Source organism: Vombatus ursinus, unplaced genomic scaffold (genome assembly GCF_900497805.2).
Source record: "Vombatus ursinus unplaced genomic scaffold, bare-nosed wombat genome assembly UNPS02014781.1, whole genome shotgun sequence".
In the NCBI taxonomy this organism is placed as follows: Eukaryota; Metazoa; Chordata; class Mammalia; order Diprotodontia; family Vombatidae; genus Vombatus; species Vombatus ursinus.
Window position 1 is genome coordinate 34,598,727 of NW_020954559.1, and position 17,943 is coordinate 34,616,669.

General features: G+C 35.7%; 1 protein-coding gene across 2 annotated transcripts in view; it reads left to right on the top strand.

Moving 5' to 3' along the window:
• The window catches only part of LOC114046112 (collagen alpha-2(IV) chain-like), a 287,529-nt gene that overhangs the window by 183,252 nt on the left and 86,334 nt on the right, over nt 1-17,943 (top strand). For both annotated transcript variants that reach the window (XM_027866367.1, XM_027866368.1), the window contains exons 15-20: nt 805-855; nt 2,166-2,210; nt 9,903-9,956; nt 11,421-11,487; nt 15,263-15,373; nt 16,109-16,258. In XM_027866367.1, the coding sequence (XP_027722168.1) occupies nt 805-855; nt 2,166-2,210; nt 9,903-9,956; nt 11,421-11,487; nt 15,263-15,373; nt 16,109-16,258 (478 nt within the window). The remainder of the gene's footprint in view (nt 1-804; nt 856-2,165; nt 2,211-9,902; nt 9,957-11,420; nt 11,488-15,262; nt 15,374-16,108; nt 16,259-17,943) is intronic.

Here is a 17,943-nt window from a genome sequence, read left to right on the forward strand (position 1 = left end):
TAAGTATGTACCATGTGCCAAGGTCTATCCTAGGCACTGGAATTATAAAATCTGCCTTCACAGAGCTCATGTTCTACTGGAAAGTTTTTCCTATGAAAGGAAAGGCGTGATATTCCTTTCACTTGTGATATTTCAAGATAACTTCTCATCCTAGCTTATAAACCATGTCATCATTGTGTTATCATCACTGAATTATAGTAAAGTTAGTCAGATCAACAAACATTTACGAAGCTCATGTTATTTCCCAGGCACTACTATGCACTGGAAATACAAATACAAGCAGAAAAATTATCTGCCCTCGAGAAATTTACATCCTAATGGAAAAAGCCAACACATAAAAGAGAGCTGAAAAGGCAATAGTGGTAGGACATAAAAGTACCCAATGCACAGGCATTGTAAGAGAAAATCTGCTAGGTTCAGGTGTAAAGGCTGGAGTGGAATGAAGACATTCCACTGGCCTGAGACTCCTCCTTAAAATGAAGGTTCTGGGTTGAACCAGCCAGAGCAAGAGATTGCTGGAATGGAGAGTATTTCCAATGTGTGAGGTCCAGGATGGAGTCCAGGGGTGGAGTGAACATCCAGGTGAAGAATTTTCTGGGGTATTATTAAAAAAAAAAGCAGAGAATTAGAAGTTCAACTTGGAGAGGTTATGTGAAAGTTATTGTGAAAGTTATGTTGGTAGTACAGTTAAAAAAATAGAAGGCTGAACTTTCTGGAAACGTGAAGGGTCAGTCACACTACCAATTAGAACAAATACCATATGCTAGATCATATACTAATTCATCTCTATACTTGCTCCCCTAGGGAATTTCAGAAAAAGGTGAAGAAGGAATAGTGGGCTTTCCAGGACCACGGGTAAATCACTCACTTTATAAATATTTTTAAAATCTAACTTTGGTGATCTATGGGAATAAAAGGCAGAAGTGTTTCCATTGATTTTCTAGCTTTGCAATTAAAAATCAGGAATTCAAAGACATTTTTAAGGCTATGGGATCTCTTCACATTAGCTTAAACTCCATGTAAGTAGTAAGAGAGTAGATTTTGTGAAAATTTGTGCCAAAAGTAACCAAAATTCTTGAAGAATAAAGGGAGTCTTTAATTTTTGTAATCTATATATTTCTATAATTAATTTCCCTCCCTTCTCTTTGTACCACACAATCCCATGCACCTAAACTTCTACCCACCCCCAGAATGTGGGAGAGCTGACCTCAATGGTTCTTTACCCTTCTTTGGGAACTCTACAGAAATTTGATCCAGAAGTTTTTCAGGTAGTCTTAGGACCATTCTCTTTTAATTGAATGCATATGGCAGCTTGCTATGGGATAATTCACATGAAAGGGAAAAGGGACCTAAATAATTATTTTGTTCCTACAGAAGTTCCAAGGTTTCTTTCTCAGGAAAATATGTCACGCTGAAGAATATTCTTAGCTTTCAAAACAATACCATATATTTACTTTGGGACTACATGTTTGTCCTCCTAATTTGAATGTGAATATCATTTTCTGATATAAAGAACTGCCACAGAACAATTCCCATAAACCATTGACTCCCAGACCTCTGTTTTCATACAGACTAGAACAATTGCAACATGCCCTATGGGTATATACTGCTATTGGTGCTGGGTTTTCTCCCAAGTGGAGGAGACTGGAACAAAAGAATGAAATATAAGTCTTTGGAAGAAATGAATGAAAAGGCAAACCAAGATATTAACTATAAATCTAACAAAAAATTTTTGACTCAGTAAAGCTAAAGATTTTTTGGCACATTACTGTCTTCTACAGAAATAAAATAATTCCCAAGATACATCCACTAGTCTGATATTAAAATATACAGGATGTGAAAATAAGTTTCATCCGTCCCTCTGGATGTGACTGGGGTATCTTCACCAAAGTGAAAGCCCACAAGCATCTGTGGTGTGGTTCTTCCTGCTATGTCCCACATCCAGTAGCTCGTTACTGTTTATTTCTCCTTGCACAGGACTAGCTTTATACTGAACACATCATGTTTTGATCTTTTTTAAGGTTAAAAGTCACTTAAAAGTTTAAATGAACTCTGAAGGGAAAAGGAAAGAGTGTTCTATCATAGTGCCTTACTGATATAAAGATACTGTCTTCCCTAGAGGCTCGTTTGAGACCATTCCTGATACTGTTCTTTTGTCAATTCAGGGCTCACCAGGCATCAATGGTGCAAGAGGAGAACCAGGAGACAAAGTAAGTGTGGGGTACCAAAATGAGTCTTTTCTATAAGTGAGACATTTTGGATCACCAAACAACAACAACAACAACAACAACAGCAACAACACACACACACACACACACACACACACATAACAAAAGTTATGTCAAACTTTCATTAATGAGAAACATTTAAAACACTATTTAAATGTTTAATAATGTTGGTGCTCCTTACTCTTCAGTCCCTTTCAGAATGACCAGGATCAAGTCATCCTGCATTTGTTTACTTCCGCGAACTCAGAGATTTAAGTCCTTCTGTTGTTATCCCTTTGCTTCTTCTTTTCTTAACTTTAAGGATCTACATCTTTTAGCCCTAGGTGGATAACCCAGGTTACTATATGAATAAGCCAGGCTTCTCATTTTCTTCCACCTCACTCATTCATTATCAAACTGTTCTTTAATATGTAAATTCCTTGGTCCAATGCAGTGCTAGATGCTGGTAATCTCTAAGGGGAGTTTGGATTAATGAAATTTCTTCTGGGCCAAATCTGATTTTTAATACTGTGTACCATAATATCACCAAAATAAAATGCACCATGCTATTTCTTTATGTTTACCTCATACATTCGTAACGCTCATTTTAATGTTTGCTTTTATTTGTTTGTTTTTAAATGAGACAATCATGTTAAAATGTGTTCTTTGGACAGATTTTTGGCCATTATCTGAAGGAAAGCATTATATGGAAAAAGTATGATATAGCTAGACCTCATGTAGAGTCTTTTTTTAATGACATATAGTACCAGGAATAGGATACTTATAATTTATTTTATTTTCAATTCACATATAAGCCAGCATAAAAAAAAATCAATTCATTGTGCAAAGAATGTTTCAGTAACTCAACCTTTCATGGGGCTAGTCACATGAGTGGTAGTAGCAATAGAGGGAATATATCTGGAAATTACTTCAATGTAAAAAAGGTCACTATTAGAACTAATAATAATAATAATTATATATCCATACACATTTATGTGATCCCAGTTGAACTAACTATGAATTTATAAAAAACAGCTGGATGGGGGCTAAGAATTGAATCTATGACCACAGAGCACAGCAGTAATCATTCTGCCACATTTGAAATTGAATCCATGACCTCATTAGGATGTTACTCTAATCAAGTGTGCTAATCAGACATAAATACAACTCTGAAAGACATTTCAGAGTCTTTACATTACATTCTCAATTCTCCATGCTAACAGAAGGGAGCATAAACACAGAGAACTGAAATCCACATGTAATCTCATTAACCTAATTTAGTAATATAGTCTTCTCCCATCCCTCCTCCCTACCCTACCCTCTTACTAGAAGAACCTTTCATAGGATACAAGGATATAGCCAAATCAAGGAGTGTGCTACCAAGTGCAAAGAAACTTTGACATGAGGCATAGTCTCACTTCAGTGCCCCCCTGAGTTCTTTGCAAGCAGACCTAGGAAGGAATCATAAGTCCCCTCCTGGAGACCATTCTGGACATTGGCTTCCAAGACATTTACATTATCAGCCATGTCAATAAGCCACTAGCAGATAACTAAAAGTTAATGATACAGCAAAAGCTATCCTCATGTCAGGATCCTTATTTCTATCCTGTAATTAATAAGGCTAATCCAAACAGCATTTCCTGGGTTATTCTTCCAGGCTTATCTTTCACCTACTTCTAATGGAATCTGAAACCATACCATAGTTTATGACCTATAGCTTGGATCTTGATTTTATTAACTCTTTTGTCTTCTCACTTAAACCACTGGTTTTTGCCATAAGCTGATTACATGCTATAATGTCCCTTGTTTCCCTATTTGCTGGTTCCCATATGCAGTCTCCAAACCTGTGCTGAGGCATTGACACTGCTTCAAAGATCCACAATACCTAGTGATTGATAGTATTCTGAAAATAAGAGGAACTTACATATCCCAGATAGTAACGATAACATATAGATGAAGAAAAAATTTGGTGTTCGGTCTCCCAATCAATGCTTTAAAACATAGAGAAGGTCCCAGAATTATAGGATTACAGAGTTGAAAAGGACTCCAGAAGTTATCTAGTCCCACTCATGACTGAACTAAAATTTCCAGCAAGTGGTCATCCAGACTTTGCTTAAAGACCTTTACTGTCAGCAAATCCACTATCTCCATGGGCAGTCTATTCCACTTTTAGACAACTATAATTATAAGGATTTTTTTCCCTCTTTTATCAAGCCAAAATTTGTCTATTTGCTATTTCCACACATTGTTCTGAGTCCTTTCCTCTGGGGCCAAGCAGGACAAGTTTCATCCATCTTCTACCCAAGTTTTTAAATACTTGAAAATATCTGTCATGTCCCCAGAGCATTCTCTTCCCCAGGCTAAATATCCCCACTTCCTTCAACTGATTATGGTAGAGTCCTGTCACCATCTTGGTCACAGTCCTCTGACAAGCTGGTCAATTTCCTTTCAAAAAGATGATACCCAAAGCTGAACAGAATACTCCCATTAAATTCTGGCCAGGGACAGACTGTCATTCTGAACATCGTGCCTCTGTTAATGCAACCTTAGATGGATGATGTTATCTTTTGGGCTTCCATGTCATACTATCGACTTAATGACTATATAATTCTCCAGATCTTTTTCACACAAGCTGCTTTCTGGCCACATTTTCTGCACCCTATATTTATGAAGTTGTTTCTTTGAACTCAAGTGTAGGGCATTACATTTGTCTCTACTAAGTTTAATCTCTGATCTAACAGAAACTCCACTCTGTCATCCTTCCAGATTTATTTTGCCAGTTTAGTAAGTATGTCATCTATGCCTTTATCCAAATACCTAATGAAAATGTTGAACACAACATAGCTAAGAGTAGTTCCCCAGGAACACTCGAATAAAGACCCTCCTCCAGGTTGGCATCAATACATTTATCACTACTCTTTATTTCCGGTCACTCAACAATTTCCTAATCCACCCAACTATACTTTCATCTACCTTGTACCTCTCTGTTTTTGTCTACAAGGATAGCATGACTTACTAAAATTTAAGTATAAAGGGCCTATTCCATTCATTTGACCCAGTAACCTAATTCTAGTAACCTTGTGTAAAAAAAGAAATGTGATTAGTTTATCATAAGCCATGCTAAATCTATGCTGGCTCTTAGTGTTTAGTTTCCCTTTCTAATGATTGTCAACCATCCCCTTTAATATGTTAAAGAATGTTTCATGAATCAAAGTCAACTTTATTGGCCTACATCCAAAGGAATTCATCCTCTTTTGAAAATTAGTCCATCTTTTGCTCATTTAGTCTTGTATCTCTTCACCTGAGCTTCATGGTCCTTCAAAAAAAAAAAGACATTGATCGTGATTTTATGAGAAATACGGCCTAATGCCACAAATCCCTACTGGGTGAATTTGCCATTTGTATCAGGCAGATGCTCCAACCACATGGTATCATTATTTCTTTTGGAATTCCGTGGAGCCTGGCCCAGATGTTCATTTCTGGTTGATTTAATGTAGCTCTCCACAGTTGGAACAGCTCAGGAAACAATAGATACTTTCTGTCAAGTGGGACTCTTTCGATCGTTAGGAGAACAAGGTTTACTTGATAAGGGATTGGGGAGAAACGGGAATAGGAAATAGCTGGGGCCCATACAAATGACTCTATCATTCTGCTAGATAACATTATGATATATGACAACCCCTTCTACCATGTGCTGTTTGTCTTGCCAAGTGGTGTTACCTCCTGCTGTCTCTTCAGCTGTGTTCAGATGTTTAATGTTATAAAATGTAACTAGAAACCAGTTTCAGCTTCAGGGGATCTATTGTAAACAGCAATTTAAAAAATACATTTAGAAGGCATAAAAGAAAAGATAATTTACTCCCAGGAATAGATTTTGGCTTCCAATACTAATATACATACCACTCTCCTTCTATGAGTTTACAGAAGTTCTGCAAGTAGTACCCTTTCCAAAAGTATATGATTAAACTTTCTTTGAATTCAGTACTCTATTCCTTCAAAATTAAATATTACTGATCACGTTTCCTAGAAGCCCAAATTCTTCCTTTTCCTCTAATCTATCCCAGATAATCATTTAAAATGGCAAGGCACTTAGGAGAACTTGATCCAGAAAACTTACAAAAATCATGTGAGTCATAACTTCGAATCTCTGAGTTCACTTCAAGAAAACCCATTAACTTCCCAAGTTGTCGAGAACATGACTGTCTGAAAAGCTACCAAGTATTTGAAAGGTCTCACATTAAAGAAACAATGAAAAAAATATTCTTTTCCATTGATTAAATGGTAGAGTTGGCATATGTGCCCAGGCAAGGCAACAGAATTGGATACAGGACCATCAGTCCCAAAATGGTGCTGAGTTCTTGTGGCAAGTGTTCAAAAGTGCAGAGAAAAATCCAAAATTTAGCATCTTATAATTGAACATACTCAAGTCAATAAGGCTCCTAAAATGTTCAGTTGTACTTAGAGCACTCATGGTGATATCAACCCATTCATGAGTTCTCCAGCCATTACTTCTGAATCATGATGGAAAATGCTATCCACATACAGAAAAAAGAACCACGGAGTCTGAATGCAAATCGAAGCAAACTATTTGATCTCTCTCTACATATATTTTTTTTTGTTTGTTTCCTCTTTTTCATGGTTCCTTCCATTGGTTCTAATTCTTCTTTACGACATGACTGATGTGAAAATGTTTAATATGAATGTGTATGTAGAGCCTATATCAGATTGCACACTACCTTGGGGAGGAGGGAGAGAAGAGAAGGGGAGAAATTTTAGAACTCAAAATCTTATGGAAGTGAATGTTGAAAACTAAAAATAAATAAATTTTTTAAAAAAAGAAAATACTTTTGAAAAGGAACAACATTCTTAAGCCATAGAAGAAGATTGGTCAAAAGGGGAAAAATACCAAAAGAAATTTAAGGGAAAAAAAACTAATGGCACAGGAGTAATTGTGACATTAATATGCAAATAAAAATTAACAACTTAAGAAATAATTAAGTATTATTATCCTTTCTGTTTCTAGAATAGGAACATGTTTCTTGGATGAAATTGGTTTTTTACTTCAAAATAAGCAAGGGCTATGGAAATGTTTTCATTGATATTTAACTACAATTGTTCTGTTACAAATCTTCCTTTGAGAGCTTAATGTCCTTTGAGAGTGTTGAGCTCACAAGTAAGGTTCTAATAGCCATTCCTTCATGTATCCTTCTGGTAAGCATGATTAGGCTAGCATGAAGTTCAACTGATGTCACATTTAGACATGGTTATTGAGCCAAATGAGTTTCATATGCACTGTTACAAGACTCAAGGAAAGAATTTTGAAGCTATTCATGAATATTCTGACATGAAGACTGATGGTTTCAGTTTGAGTTTCACATTAAAACTATCCATCATGTTAACTATCTCTTCAGCCTACAAATTTGACAAGTATGTCATTTGAGCCTTTTATTCAAGTCATTGATAAAAATGTTGAACAGCATAGAATAGGTTTCTGGGGGTTTTCACTAGGTACTTTTCATCTGAGCTGACAAGGAGCCATTAATGTCTATTGACTGGATCTGATCATTCAACCAGTTCCAAATTCGCCATATCTGTATCATCAGTCAGCTCACATTCCGTACTCTTGCTTATGTGATGACTAGAAGCTTAGTCAAATGCTTTGCTGAAATCTAAGTATTCTATGTCTACAACATTCCCCTGATATACAGTCCAGCTACCCTGTCAGAAAAGGAAGAAAAGTTAGTCTGGCATAACCTCTTCTTAATGAAGCCACACTGACTTTTAGTGATCATTACACAAGAATTACCTTTTATAAATATGCCCTAGTATTTTTCCAGGAATGGATGTCAAACTGGAATATATATAACTTACAGACTCCACCTCTCTCCTTTTTAAAAATGAGGACAAGATTTGTTCTTGTGAAATTCTACGGCACTTCTCCCATTATTCACAAAGAATCTAAATTCATAGGTGGAAGGGCTTACTTTGATTTTCCATACATACTTAAATATAAATTGATTGAACAAATAAACCTGAGTTCATCTCAATGGGATTCTAAACAAAAGTTCCTCTTCAGAGAACTATTTCTTCAGATCATTCTCCAGCACCATCCTGGTGTTGTCACATTGAGTACTCTATTTGGGGAATCCCAGCACTCCCTTTTCCCATCAGTTCCCATTGGTTTAACTGTGGTTGGGACTACTCACAGAAGAGTCCCAAAACTATAATGGATGTTACAAGATGGATTCTCTATATAATTTTAAAATTACTGAAAAATTTAAAAATATTGTTGCTACTGTGAGTCCTAATGCCAAGGAGAAGTCCTTAATGTGATCTTTTAATTTTTTTTAGTCTCTTTCTTTGTTATTCACAATGTTCAATTATACAAAAAAGCTTGATCCTTACTCACTCCACTCAAATACACTATAGGAGATTCACTTTCTTCCCAGAAAGAAGGACAACTTCTTTGATACATTCCCTTTTGATGTCCATGTCGTGGAACACTGTGATTGCTTGACAGCTTGATGCATTTGACTGATGATGATGGTGGTGGTGGAAGAAGTGGTGAATTTGTTATCACAGCATGACTAAGTTGATAAACTATGGCTACACGGTACACCATAACATGGAGATTTGGTGCATTTCTGTTTATTTGATCTAAACATAAACTTCCAATTAAAAGATTGTGACCAGAAATCTAATCCTCATTAGAGCTATGCTTTTGGTGTGATAGCTGGAAAGACAAGGTAAAATATTCTGTCCTCACAAATAGGAAAAAAAAAGAATTAATTCTGTTTATCAAAGAAATGAATCAAAATGTTTCCAAGTCAAAAGTCATAGAATTAAAGAAGACTTTAAATTACCTAGATTTGTATTATCCATGTGATTTCATTAAAGAACAATAGACATCTAACTGACTATATTTATGATACACATATATCAAAATGCCCTGAATAACATTGATTTTTTTTAACCTGATGCTGATTTAATTAGGTTGATATTTAGGTCTATGTGATCCTATTGACTATATTGTCCAGGTTAAATGGATAAATTATTTTCAGATTTCCACTTCACTTTTTCTGTGTAGGTACAGGCTATAACAAATTCTTATTTTATCTCTGCATCAGATGCTAGGTGTGCTTGAAGAGTCAGGCAGAATAGGAAAACTTGGAAAATTCTGCTTCTCTGTTAAATGTTAAGCTCCACCTAGTGTCAAAGAGAATGAAGACCAAAACCAAAACTTTTAAAAGCCCAGTACTAAACTAATTGTTGAAACCTCAAGTTTGAAAACTCAGTTGAAACTGAGTTCTCACATAATTTAAAGCATATATCCCTCGGTAAATAGATGTCTTAATTTTTTTTTTAAAAATATGGTTAATCTGAAGCCAAATAATGTATAGCTTATTTCATTGATCCATGGAGTTTTGTTTGTTTGGAGTTCCTCTTAGATCTGCCTTTGGCAAAACAAATTAAATTCCTAGACTGAAAAAAACTTCACATTTCTACACATACCCATCTGTAAGGAAAAACTTAACTATTTCAAAAAAAGTAGTGAATAACTGCCCCTAGGGAATTAGAAATCCATATAAACACATTGCTGTAAAAACTTGAAAAATATTTAAGGAATAAATCTCTAAATGAATAGTTATGATTATTCATGATTGATGGTATTGGGGGGGTTTTCTTTTCCCTTAGGGATTACAAGGAGCTGATGGATTTCCAGGAAGTGACGGCTATAAAGGACTACCGGTAGTACATCTTTATCACAAGTATCAAGAAATTATGTTCATCTTTCATCAAATTATTTTAATTCATTTTTCTTGTGTTTGATTAAAGTTTGAGAAGCTTTAGTGCTTCATAACTAGAAAGGGGGCCTTGACACCAGAAAGATTTTGTTCAGATCACGACTCTGACTCTATGTGACTCTGGACACATCATTTAACTTCTCAGTACCCTAAGCCAGCTGGTTGTACATGTAGCCAGCAACTAGAATAAAAGGTAATTGGGAAATATTAAACAAAATAAATAAAAATATAATAAAATATGGATAACATTTTATTTTAAAACTAAGTCCATATGTGGCACACACTCTCCCCCTCCCCCTTTCTAACTGAGTTTGACACCACTGTTCTAGGAAACTCTCTAAGGCCCTAAGTTGCAGAAATGGTACCAGCCTGCACTGGTAGACAGTTTCCTTATGTGTCCCTGTGTTGATTAAATCATAGATTCAGTTTCTATCCCTTATCCCTGTGGTTAGAATATAGTCCCATCAGTTGCCTTGACTTAGTATTGTAAATCTGAGAATTCATCTTGATTGGATGAATAAAACAGCAGTCAACCCAGACATTGTGAAAATTTATGCACAGAGTAAAAGAACCACCCATGCTGGTGTCTCAAGAGGGGCTATGAACAATGATTATAACCTGGTCCCCATTTCTTTTCTGAAAGCCCTTAGATAGGAAAATTTCTTCCACTGCTCTTACTAGCTTGCTTGGTGTTAGGGATGGAGACTGGGGAAAGAAACGGTTTGCACCAAGAAATTGTTTCTTGATCTTAAAAAGAATGAGGAAGAAAGGTAGCTAAAGGTGAGAACTAGCTTTGAGAACTGAAGCTAAGAATTAGCACTGATAACTGTGATGAAAGAAAGCTTGTTCTTACTTGGGTATTGCTGACAGAGGAACCTAAAACCCTGAGTTAGGAGTATAATAAAAGAAGTATGCCTTTACCAGTACATTATATACTTTCATTTGTCCACTATGTAGCACATACCACAGCTGGAATTATAAAATGATAAAGAATAGGGCAACAACTGGAATAATTAGTGGGGCATGGGCCAAAGAACTTATGTAGGTCTTGGCCAAAAAATAATGGCTAGAAGAAACTCAAATCAATTTACAGTAATTTGAAGGATCCAAGTGCCAAAGAGAAAGAACCGGCAGAGAAGTAAAATTAGAAAAGATGTGGAAAATAAACATTACTGACCTGAGATTGAATCTTGAGAATAATTTAGATACTGTGGAATTACTTCCTTAGACACATAACAGTGAGTGTCATGCCATGCCCCACCTATTGATAGCTTAAGAATGACAGCAAGAAGACATCTTGCCTTATTTAAGTAACATTTAAGTTCAGCTTTGTTTTTTGAAAGTATGTTTCCAAATACTTTAAAAAGTTTTTCTCTAAATAAACAATTCTCTCTTTTTCCATCTTTAGGGAGACATAGGTGACCGAGGTCCCCCAGGACTACCTTCATATTCACCCTACCCCTCTCTAATAAAAGGTATGTATGTCATCTTTGCTAGTTTTGTTCCTTATAAAATGGGGTAGGAAGATTGAGCATGGGAAAAAGAAAGACTTGTTAAGCATTTTCATAAACAAACTTCTAGCAGACTGATTGTTTAGCGTTTTTTACCTTAGGAAAATGATATGTTCACTTCCCATATCTTTACAAAGAGATAAAAAGAATTGACTCTTCAAATCCCCCTGTAATCTGGCTTCCAGCCCCATTTTTTAACTGAAATTACTTTCTCTAAAGTTACCAATTATCTTTTAATTGCTAAATCCAATTAGCTTTCTTAGTCTTCATTCTCCTTGACCTCTCTGCAGTATGATACTGATCTGCACCACCTTCCTCTTGAATACACTCTTCTCCTATGACCTCTGTGATGTGGCTGTCTCTTGCTTCCCTTTCTACTTATCTAATGACTCCCCAGTCTTTGCCTGGATTAGAATCATTCTCTTCCTCACTAAATGTGGGGCTTTCCTAGGCTTTCTCTTTTCTTTCCATGCCCCCTATACCCTTCTATACTCTCAATATATCTGAATTATGGTCTCATATTAATAACTGCCTGATGGTCATCTCCACTTGGCTATGCTGTAGGTACCATACAAAAAAATATAATTCATCTGTTTTCCAAACTTCTCCATTTTTGTTGATTCTAGTTACTCAGGTTCACAACTTTGGAGTCAACATTCTTTCTCCCTCACTCTCATAACCAATTAGATATTTAGTCTCATTGGTTCTGCTTCCATAATATCTCTTCCATCTGTCCCCTTCTCTGTACTCACACAACCTTTGCCCTCATTCAGATCGTAATCACTTCTGATCTAAATTATTACAGTAGCCTCTTAGTTGGACACTTGATCTACAACCTCTCTCCTCCAAACCATCCTCCATATAGCTCTCCTGAAATATAGTCCCACACCATCAAACTGCCTTTGGGATATCTTGAATTAGATATCTCATAGCTATTTCAAATTTGGGCAGCTGGGTGGTGCATAGAGTGACACTAATGATGTGATTCTGGGCAAGTCACTTTAATGTTATCTGTGTGACTATGGACAAATCTCTTAACCCCCTTGTAAGCTCTAAATCAATGATCCTTTGATTCAATGATTCCCCTATCTTGTTCTTGTACAATTGGTCTTTTGAACCTAAAGATAGATTACGTCTTTTTTTTTAATTTCATCTTGTTAGTTTCAACCCTGAATTTCTGCTACTAAAATCATGTTTTTTTTTTTTGGCTAAGCAATGGGGTTAAGTGACTTGCCCAGGGTCACACAGCTAGTGTCAAGTGTCTGAGGTCAGATTTGAACTCAGATCCTCCTGACTCCAGGGCCAGTGCTCTATCCACTGCACCACCTAGCTGCCCCACTAAAATAATTTTGAATCTGGATGATGTAATCTATAAGATTAACTTTCCTTCTTTTATGCAGATTTCATAAGTACTCTTTATATTTTAGCCAATCTTTAATGAAAATGTATAATGAAACTTCGAACAGAACCTTATAGTACTCCACTATAGGACCGTTGGCATTAATTGGTTAATAAGATATAGATTTAGAACTCAATGGGACCTTGGAGATAATCTGGTCCAACTGTCTCATTTTACAGATTAGGAAACTGACACCAAACCATTCATTAATCAGTACTCTTTGGCTATAATTCAACTTGTATTTCACCTCTCCCAGAGGCTATCATGGAAGATATTACCAAATGTGTTATGGAAATAAAAATATACTAAGCATACCTTATTCCCTTGATCTACTAAGTTTATATCATGAAAAAGAAATTAAATTATTTCAGCATTGCTTTTTTTGGTTTGAAAAAAAGTTTCTTAGATCTTAGTTGTCATATTTATCTTGTCAGCTTTTGGAATGGATTTTTTTTTAATGTTGATTAGTGACCTATTGTATATTTTCCTAAAAAATTCCATTACTCTTAATCCTTTAAGAACAAAATGTGAACAATACCCATTTTTTACCACAACGCATTTCTTGAATCTTTATCAAGTTGAAGAGTGTTCTGAAAGGTAGGATTGTATAATGAAAACAGCATCCAGGTCTTTTAATTCTGACTCTGATATTTACCACCTTGTGACCTTGGATATCATTTAAATTCTCTGGACCTCAGTTTTTTCACCTGTAAAGAAGGAAAGTTGAATCAGATGATTTCTAAAATCCCTTCCAGGTCTTCCAATGGGGCTGTTTTAAAAAAAAAAAAAAAAAAAATTCATTCAGGGTAGGAAGCCTGTGATTCTACTTTTGACCACTAGATGGTAGTCTTATGTCATCAATAGGCATAATATCACTTTAGGTTAGTTTTTCTAGAGGCCTGACAGAAATTGAACAATGAGCCTCAGTAGCCTCAAAACATGTGTCTTTATTAGGCAGAATTCATATAAACATAGAGTTTGAACATTGGAAGGGACTTCAGAATTAAACTTTTTCAACCCTACGCATACCAGGTACTCATAACTATAACATCCTTGACATTTTGCCATTGCTTAAAACCCCTCCAGGGAGAGGTAACTCACTAGCCATCAAACTGAACATTCTATTTTTAGGCAACTCTAATTATGAAGAGGTTTTGTTTTGCTGAAATAGGCTTCCCTGTGACTTCTATCAATTGCTCCTAGATCTACTTTCCATGGCCACATAGAACAAGTTTAATCTCTTCCACATGGCAATTGGATGAATCTATTGGTGAACTAAAATATCAAAAAGTGTTCCCAGAATGCCGTAGTACATGGTTTCACAAGTTACTGGAAAAAAAAAAAAGAAAATTGATCATTTGCTGGCAAAACTCATATGGGGAAAAATAAATAAATGCACACACATTCATAGAAATGTGCATATATAATATACATACATATGCACATTAACATTCATATAAAATCCATTGTACCTTATATGAGTGAACTATGTAGAATTTTATCCCTATTTGGGATTTGTGTTATTCAAAAGCATTCCTTGCTACTAAAATAGTTCTGGCAACTTAAACTAAGTAGTTAAAAACACTTTAGTATATTTTCTTTTTTATTATTTTTTTAAAATGTATTTTATGAACAATTCACAGAACAAAACAAGCATTTCCATAACACAGTACAGGAAAAAGATAATTGCACAATTAAACTGCAAATCTACCACATACAACTTGCTATTCCCTCCAAATATGCAGCAGTTGGCATGTAAATTTCTTTTTTTCCTTTTTTCCTTCCCTCCCTGCACCCTCCCCCCACCCTAGAGATGGTTACTATTAGATACAAATATATATATATGTACACACACATACATATACATATATATGTAAATATGTGTGTATGTAAAATTATTCTATGCATACTTCCATTTATCAGTTCTTTCTCTGGATGTAGATAGCATCTTTCTTCATACATCTTTTATTTTTAATTTGGGTATTTATAATAGTCAAAATGACTTAGTCGCTCAAAATCATTCTTAAAACAATATTGCTGTTACTGTATACGGTATTCTTTTGGTTCTGCTGGCTTTGCTCTTCACTTGCTAGTCTTTTCATGCCTTTCTAAGATCAATGATCTCATCAGTTCTCATAGCACAATAGTATTCTATCACAACCATATTCCACAACTTATTCAGCCATTCTCCAGTTGATTGGGACCCCTGCAATTTCCAGTTGTCTATTTCTCAACAATTTGCAAAAACTGGAAGGATTTCTATGATGTGATTTGTATCATTATGACATGTACATAATAACTAGAAGAGCAATCTTATTCTTGTTCTATGGGATGTTTTAGGAATAAGAGGTGACCCAGGAGATGCAGGGGCTCGTGGCCCTGATGGAAGTCCAGGTCAACAAGGAGACCCTGGCCCGCCAGGTCCCCAGGGAACAACAGAAGGAGATGGAGGTAACAGACATTCATATTAATGAAAACATTAGCATTCTAAAAATCTACTTCCAAAGGATTGTATATAGCTATTTCAATACATTTTCAAATAAAAACTAAGAATTCACAGGATACTTGTTTTACTTTTGATTGTTTTGGATTTTTTGGTAAAGTTGTTGATAGAATTTCAGGGCATAGAAACTTTTAGACTACATCTAGTCCATTGTGATAGTATGGTCTAATGAAAAAAATAACAGATTTGGAGACAGAAAACTTATGTGTGAATCCTGGCTCTATATTGATGCCATAAATTAATGAGTGAATAAATAATAAAACTTGCTGGTGTAGAATTTAGACCTTCTTTTGAATTAGTAACTCATAGCCTTCTATGGAACAGAATTTGCTTTTGAAAGTAGGTCTATGTTTCATCCAGCCTGAAAGTATAGTAGTCACTCACAGGCCCAATCCCAAGCTTTAACCCACTCCACTTTTCTGACCTGGACCAGTGTGCCCCTCCCTAGGCAGCCCGGTGGCCCTCTGTTCCCAAGAACTCACCATATTAGTGCCAGACTTAATGCAGCTTTGGTCCTACTTTAGCTGCAAACTCAAGTCTACTAACTTCAGTCTCCCCCAGTAGAAAGGATTACAGTGTGTACCACCATGCCTCACTAGGAGCATAATTCTAAAGACAAATATTAATGTTCAGAAGTAGCTTTAAAGACCTGATGTTGTCTGTTTGTGTTTGATGGAATTCAGATGAACGAAGAGGCCTTCCAGGTGAAATGGGAGCCAAAGGTTTTATAGGTGACCCAGGTTTTTCAGCTCTATACCCAGGACCTCCAGGTATAGATGGAAAACCAGGACTTCGAGGACCACCTGGACCTGCTGGGCCACCAGGACCAGATGGTAAGTGGAGAAATAATGGAAAGCCAGTATATTGTCCTGAGAATAAAATATTTCGTTAACTTAATTTTTACTAGATGTTTTTTTTTCCCTACTTGATATCTTAAAATACATACTTATTGCTACCCCCTGAACTGTTACAAAAGCCTCTTCGCAAGTGTTTTTACATTCATTCTTTCCCTCTTTCTATCCATATCCCCTTCATCCAAATCCTTTATCATTCTATATACCTCAAGGGTTACCACACAAACTGAGATTTCTTTGATTTCATATCTTTGCTGAAGGTTTCAGCAAATATCCTTGATGTTTCAGAACTATCCTAGCATCCATATTTACTCTAAAGTCTCTAGCCATGGAAATCTAGGTTCCTGTAAGAGCTAGGTTTGTTAAGTAAAAGGTGCCAGTTTAGTCCATTATTTGTTGGCATTGGAGCATGGTAAATTGAAAAAAGAAAAAAAAAGGTGGAACATAGAATTATGTCTTTTAAAAGCTCATAATTGAAAGTTAACTTTGCCTGTATTTCAGAACCTCAGTTCAAGCGTGATAAGGGCATAAAGCATTCCATCTTGCCTTAGTTTATGATTTGCTAACATAACTGGTTTGCAAACAGAAATTAAATTACTTGTGTTCCCTATTGGATGCTGATGAGGGAATTTGTAAAGCAGATGGAATGCTATCAGATGACTTTCATCAAATAAAGTAAAAAGAGCATTCAACATAAGTTTTCATCCCAATAGACATTTTTCCCCCACTGAGACATATTTATTTCTCAAAAATATTTTTAAGCTATCATGTTGTACAAAGAACAGTCAATCCTAATGGACTCCTTAACATTTCTGGCTCTTACAGGAATTTAAATATCCCTTTAAATAGAATAATTCTGTCGTTTGACTTAGTTCTCTCAGAGTCCAGTATCTTCTGGAATAAAATTATTGAACTTAATTTTATTACAAGATTTCAATAAATTTTACATGTTTTGATGAATAAAGCCTTAGTTTTCACCATTTTGAAACTCCAGCACAGTTATATCCAGGAAAACCAGTTTTCTTTCAGTGTAGAAAATTTTGCTTGCTTCCAAATCTGAGTCACTTTTTTTCTAAGCCAATGATAAGGAGTAAACAGCAGATCAACTCCGTTCTGCTTTTGATTAAGCTAAAATGGTTCTTGGTTTGTTGTTGTCTTTGTTCACTTCTTAAGAACAAGTTTGAGAAACTCCAAGAAATTCAACATTATTTTGCAACGTCGGACTTAGAACATGCAGGTGATGAGAAAGAAATAAACTGTAGATGACCTGTATATAACTAAGTAGACTTGTAATGCAACTTAAAACAAGGACCTCTTGTCTGGTATTATGTTAGAAGTCCTAAGTCTGGTGAAGCTTCTGGACTCCTCAGAAAAATGTTTTGAAGTGAATAAAATAAGCTGTATGGGATTGCAAAGGAAAACAAAGGTTAGTGAAAATAAAGATGTCATTTTGTTCCCATCCAAGTTCATGAACCTTGCTAAAATCTATACAAGATCCCTTTGATGGGCCCCCGATTAAGAACCCCTGACTTAAATTGATGCACATAGTAACAATGCCAAATTTATAGTTACTCGCTCAGAAACATCTGAAGAGGTAATGCCTTGTATGTCATACTGTGGCCCCAAGATAAAACTCTCTGAATCACTGAATTACATGGAGAAAC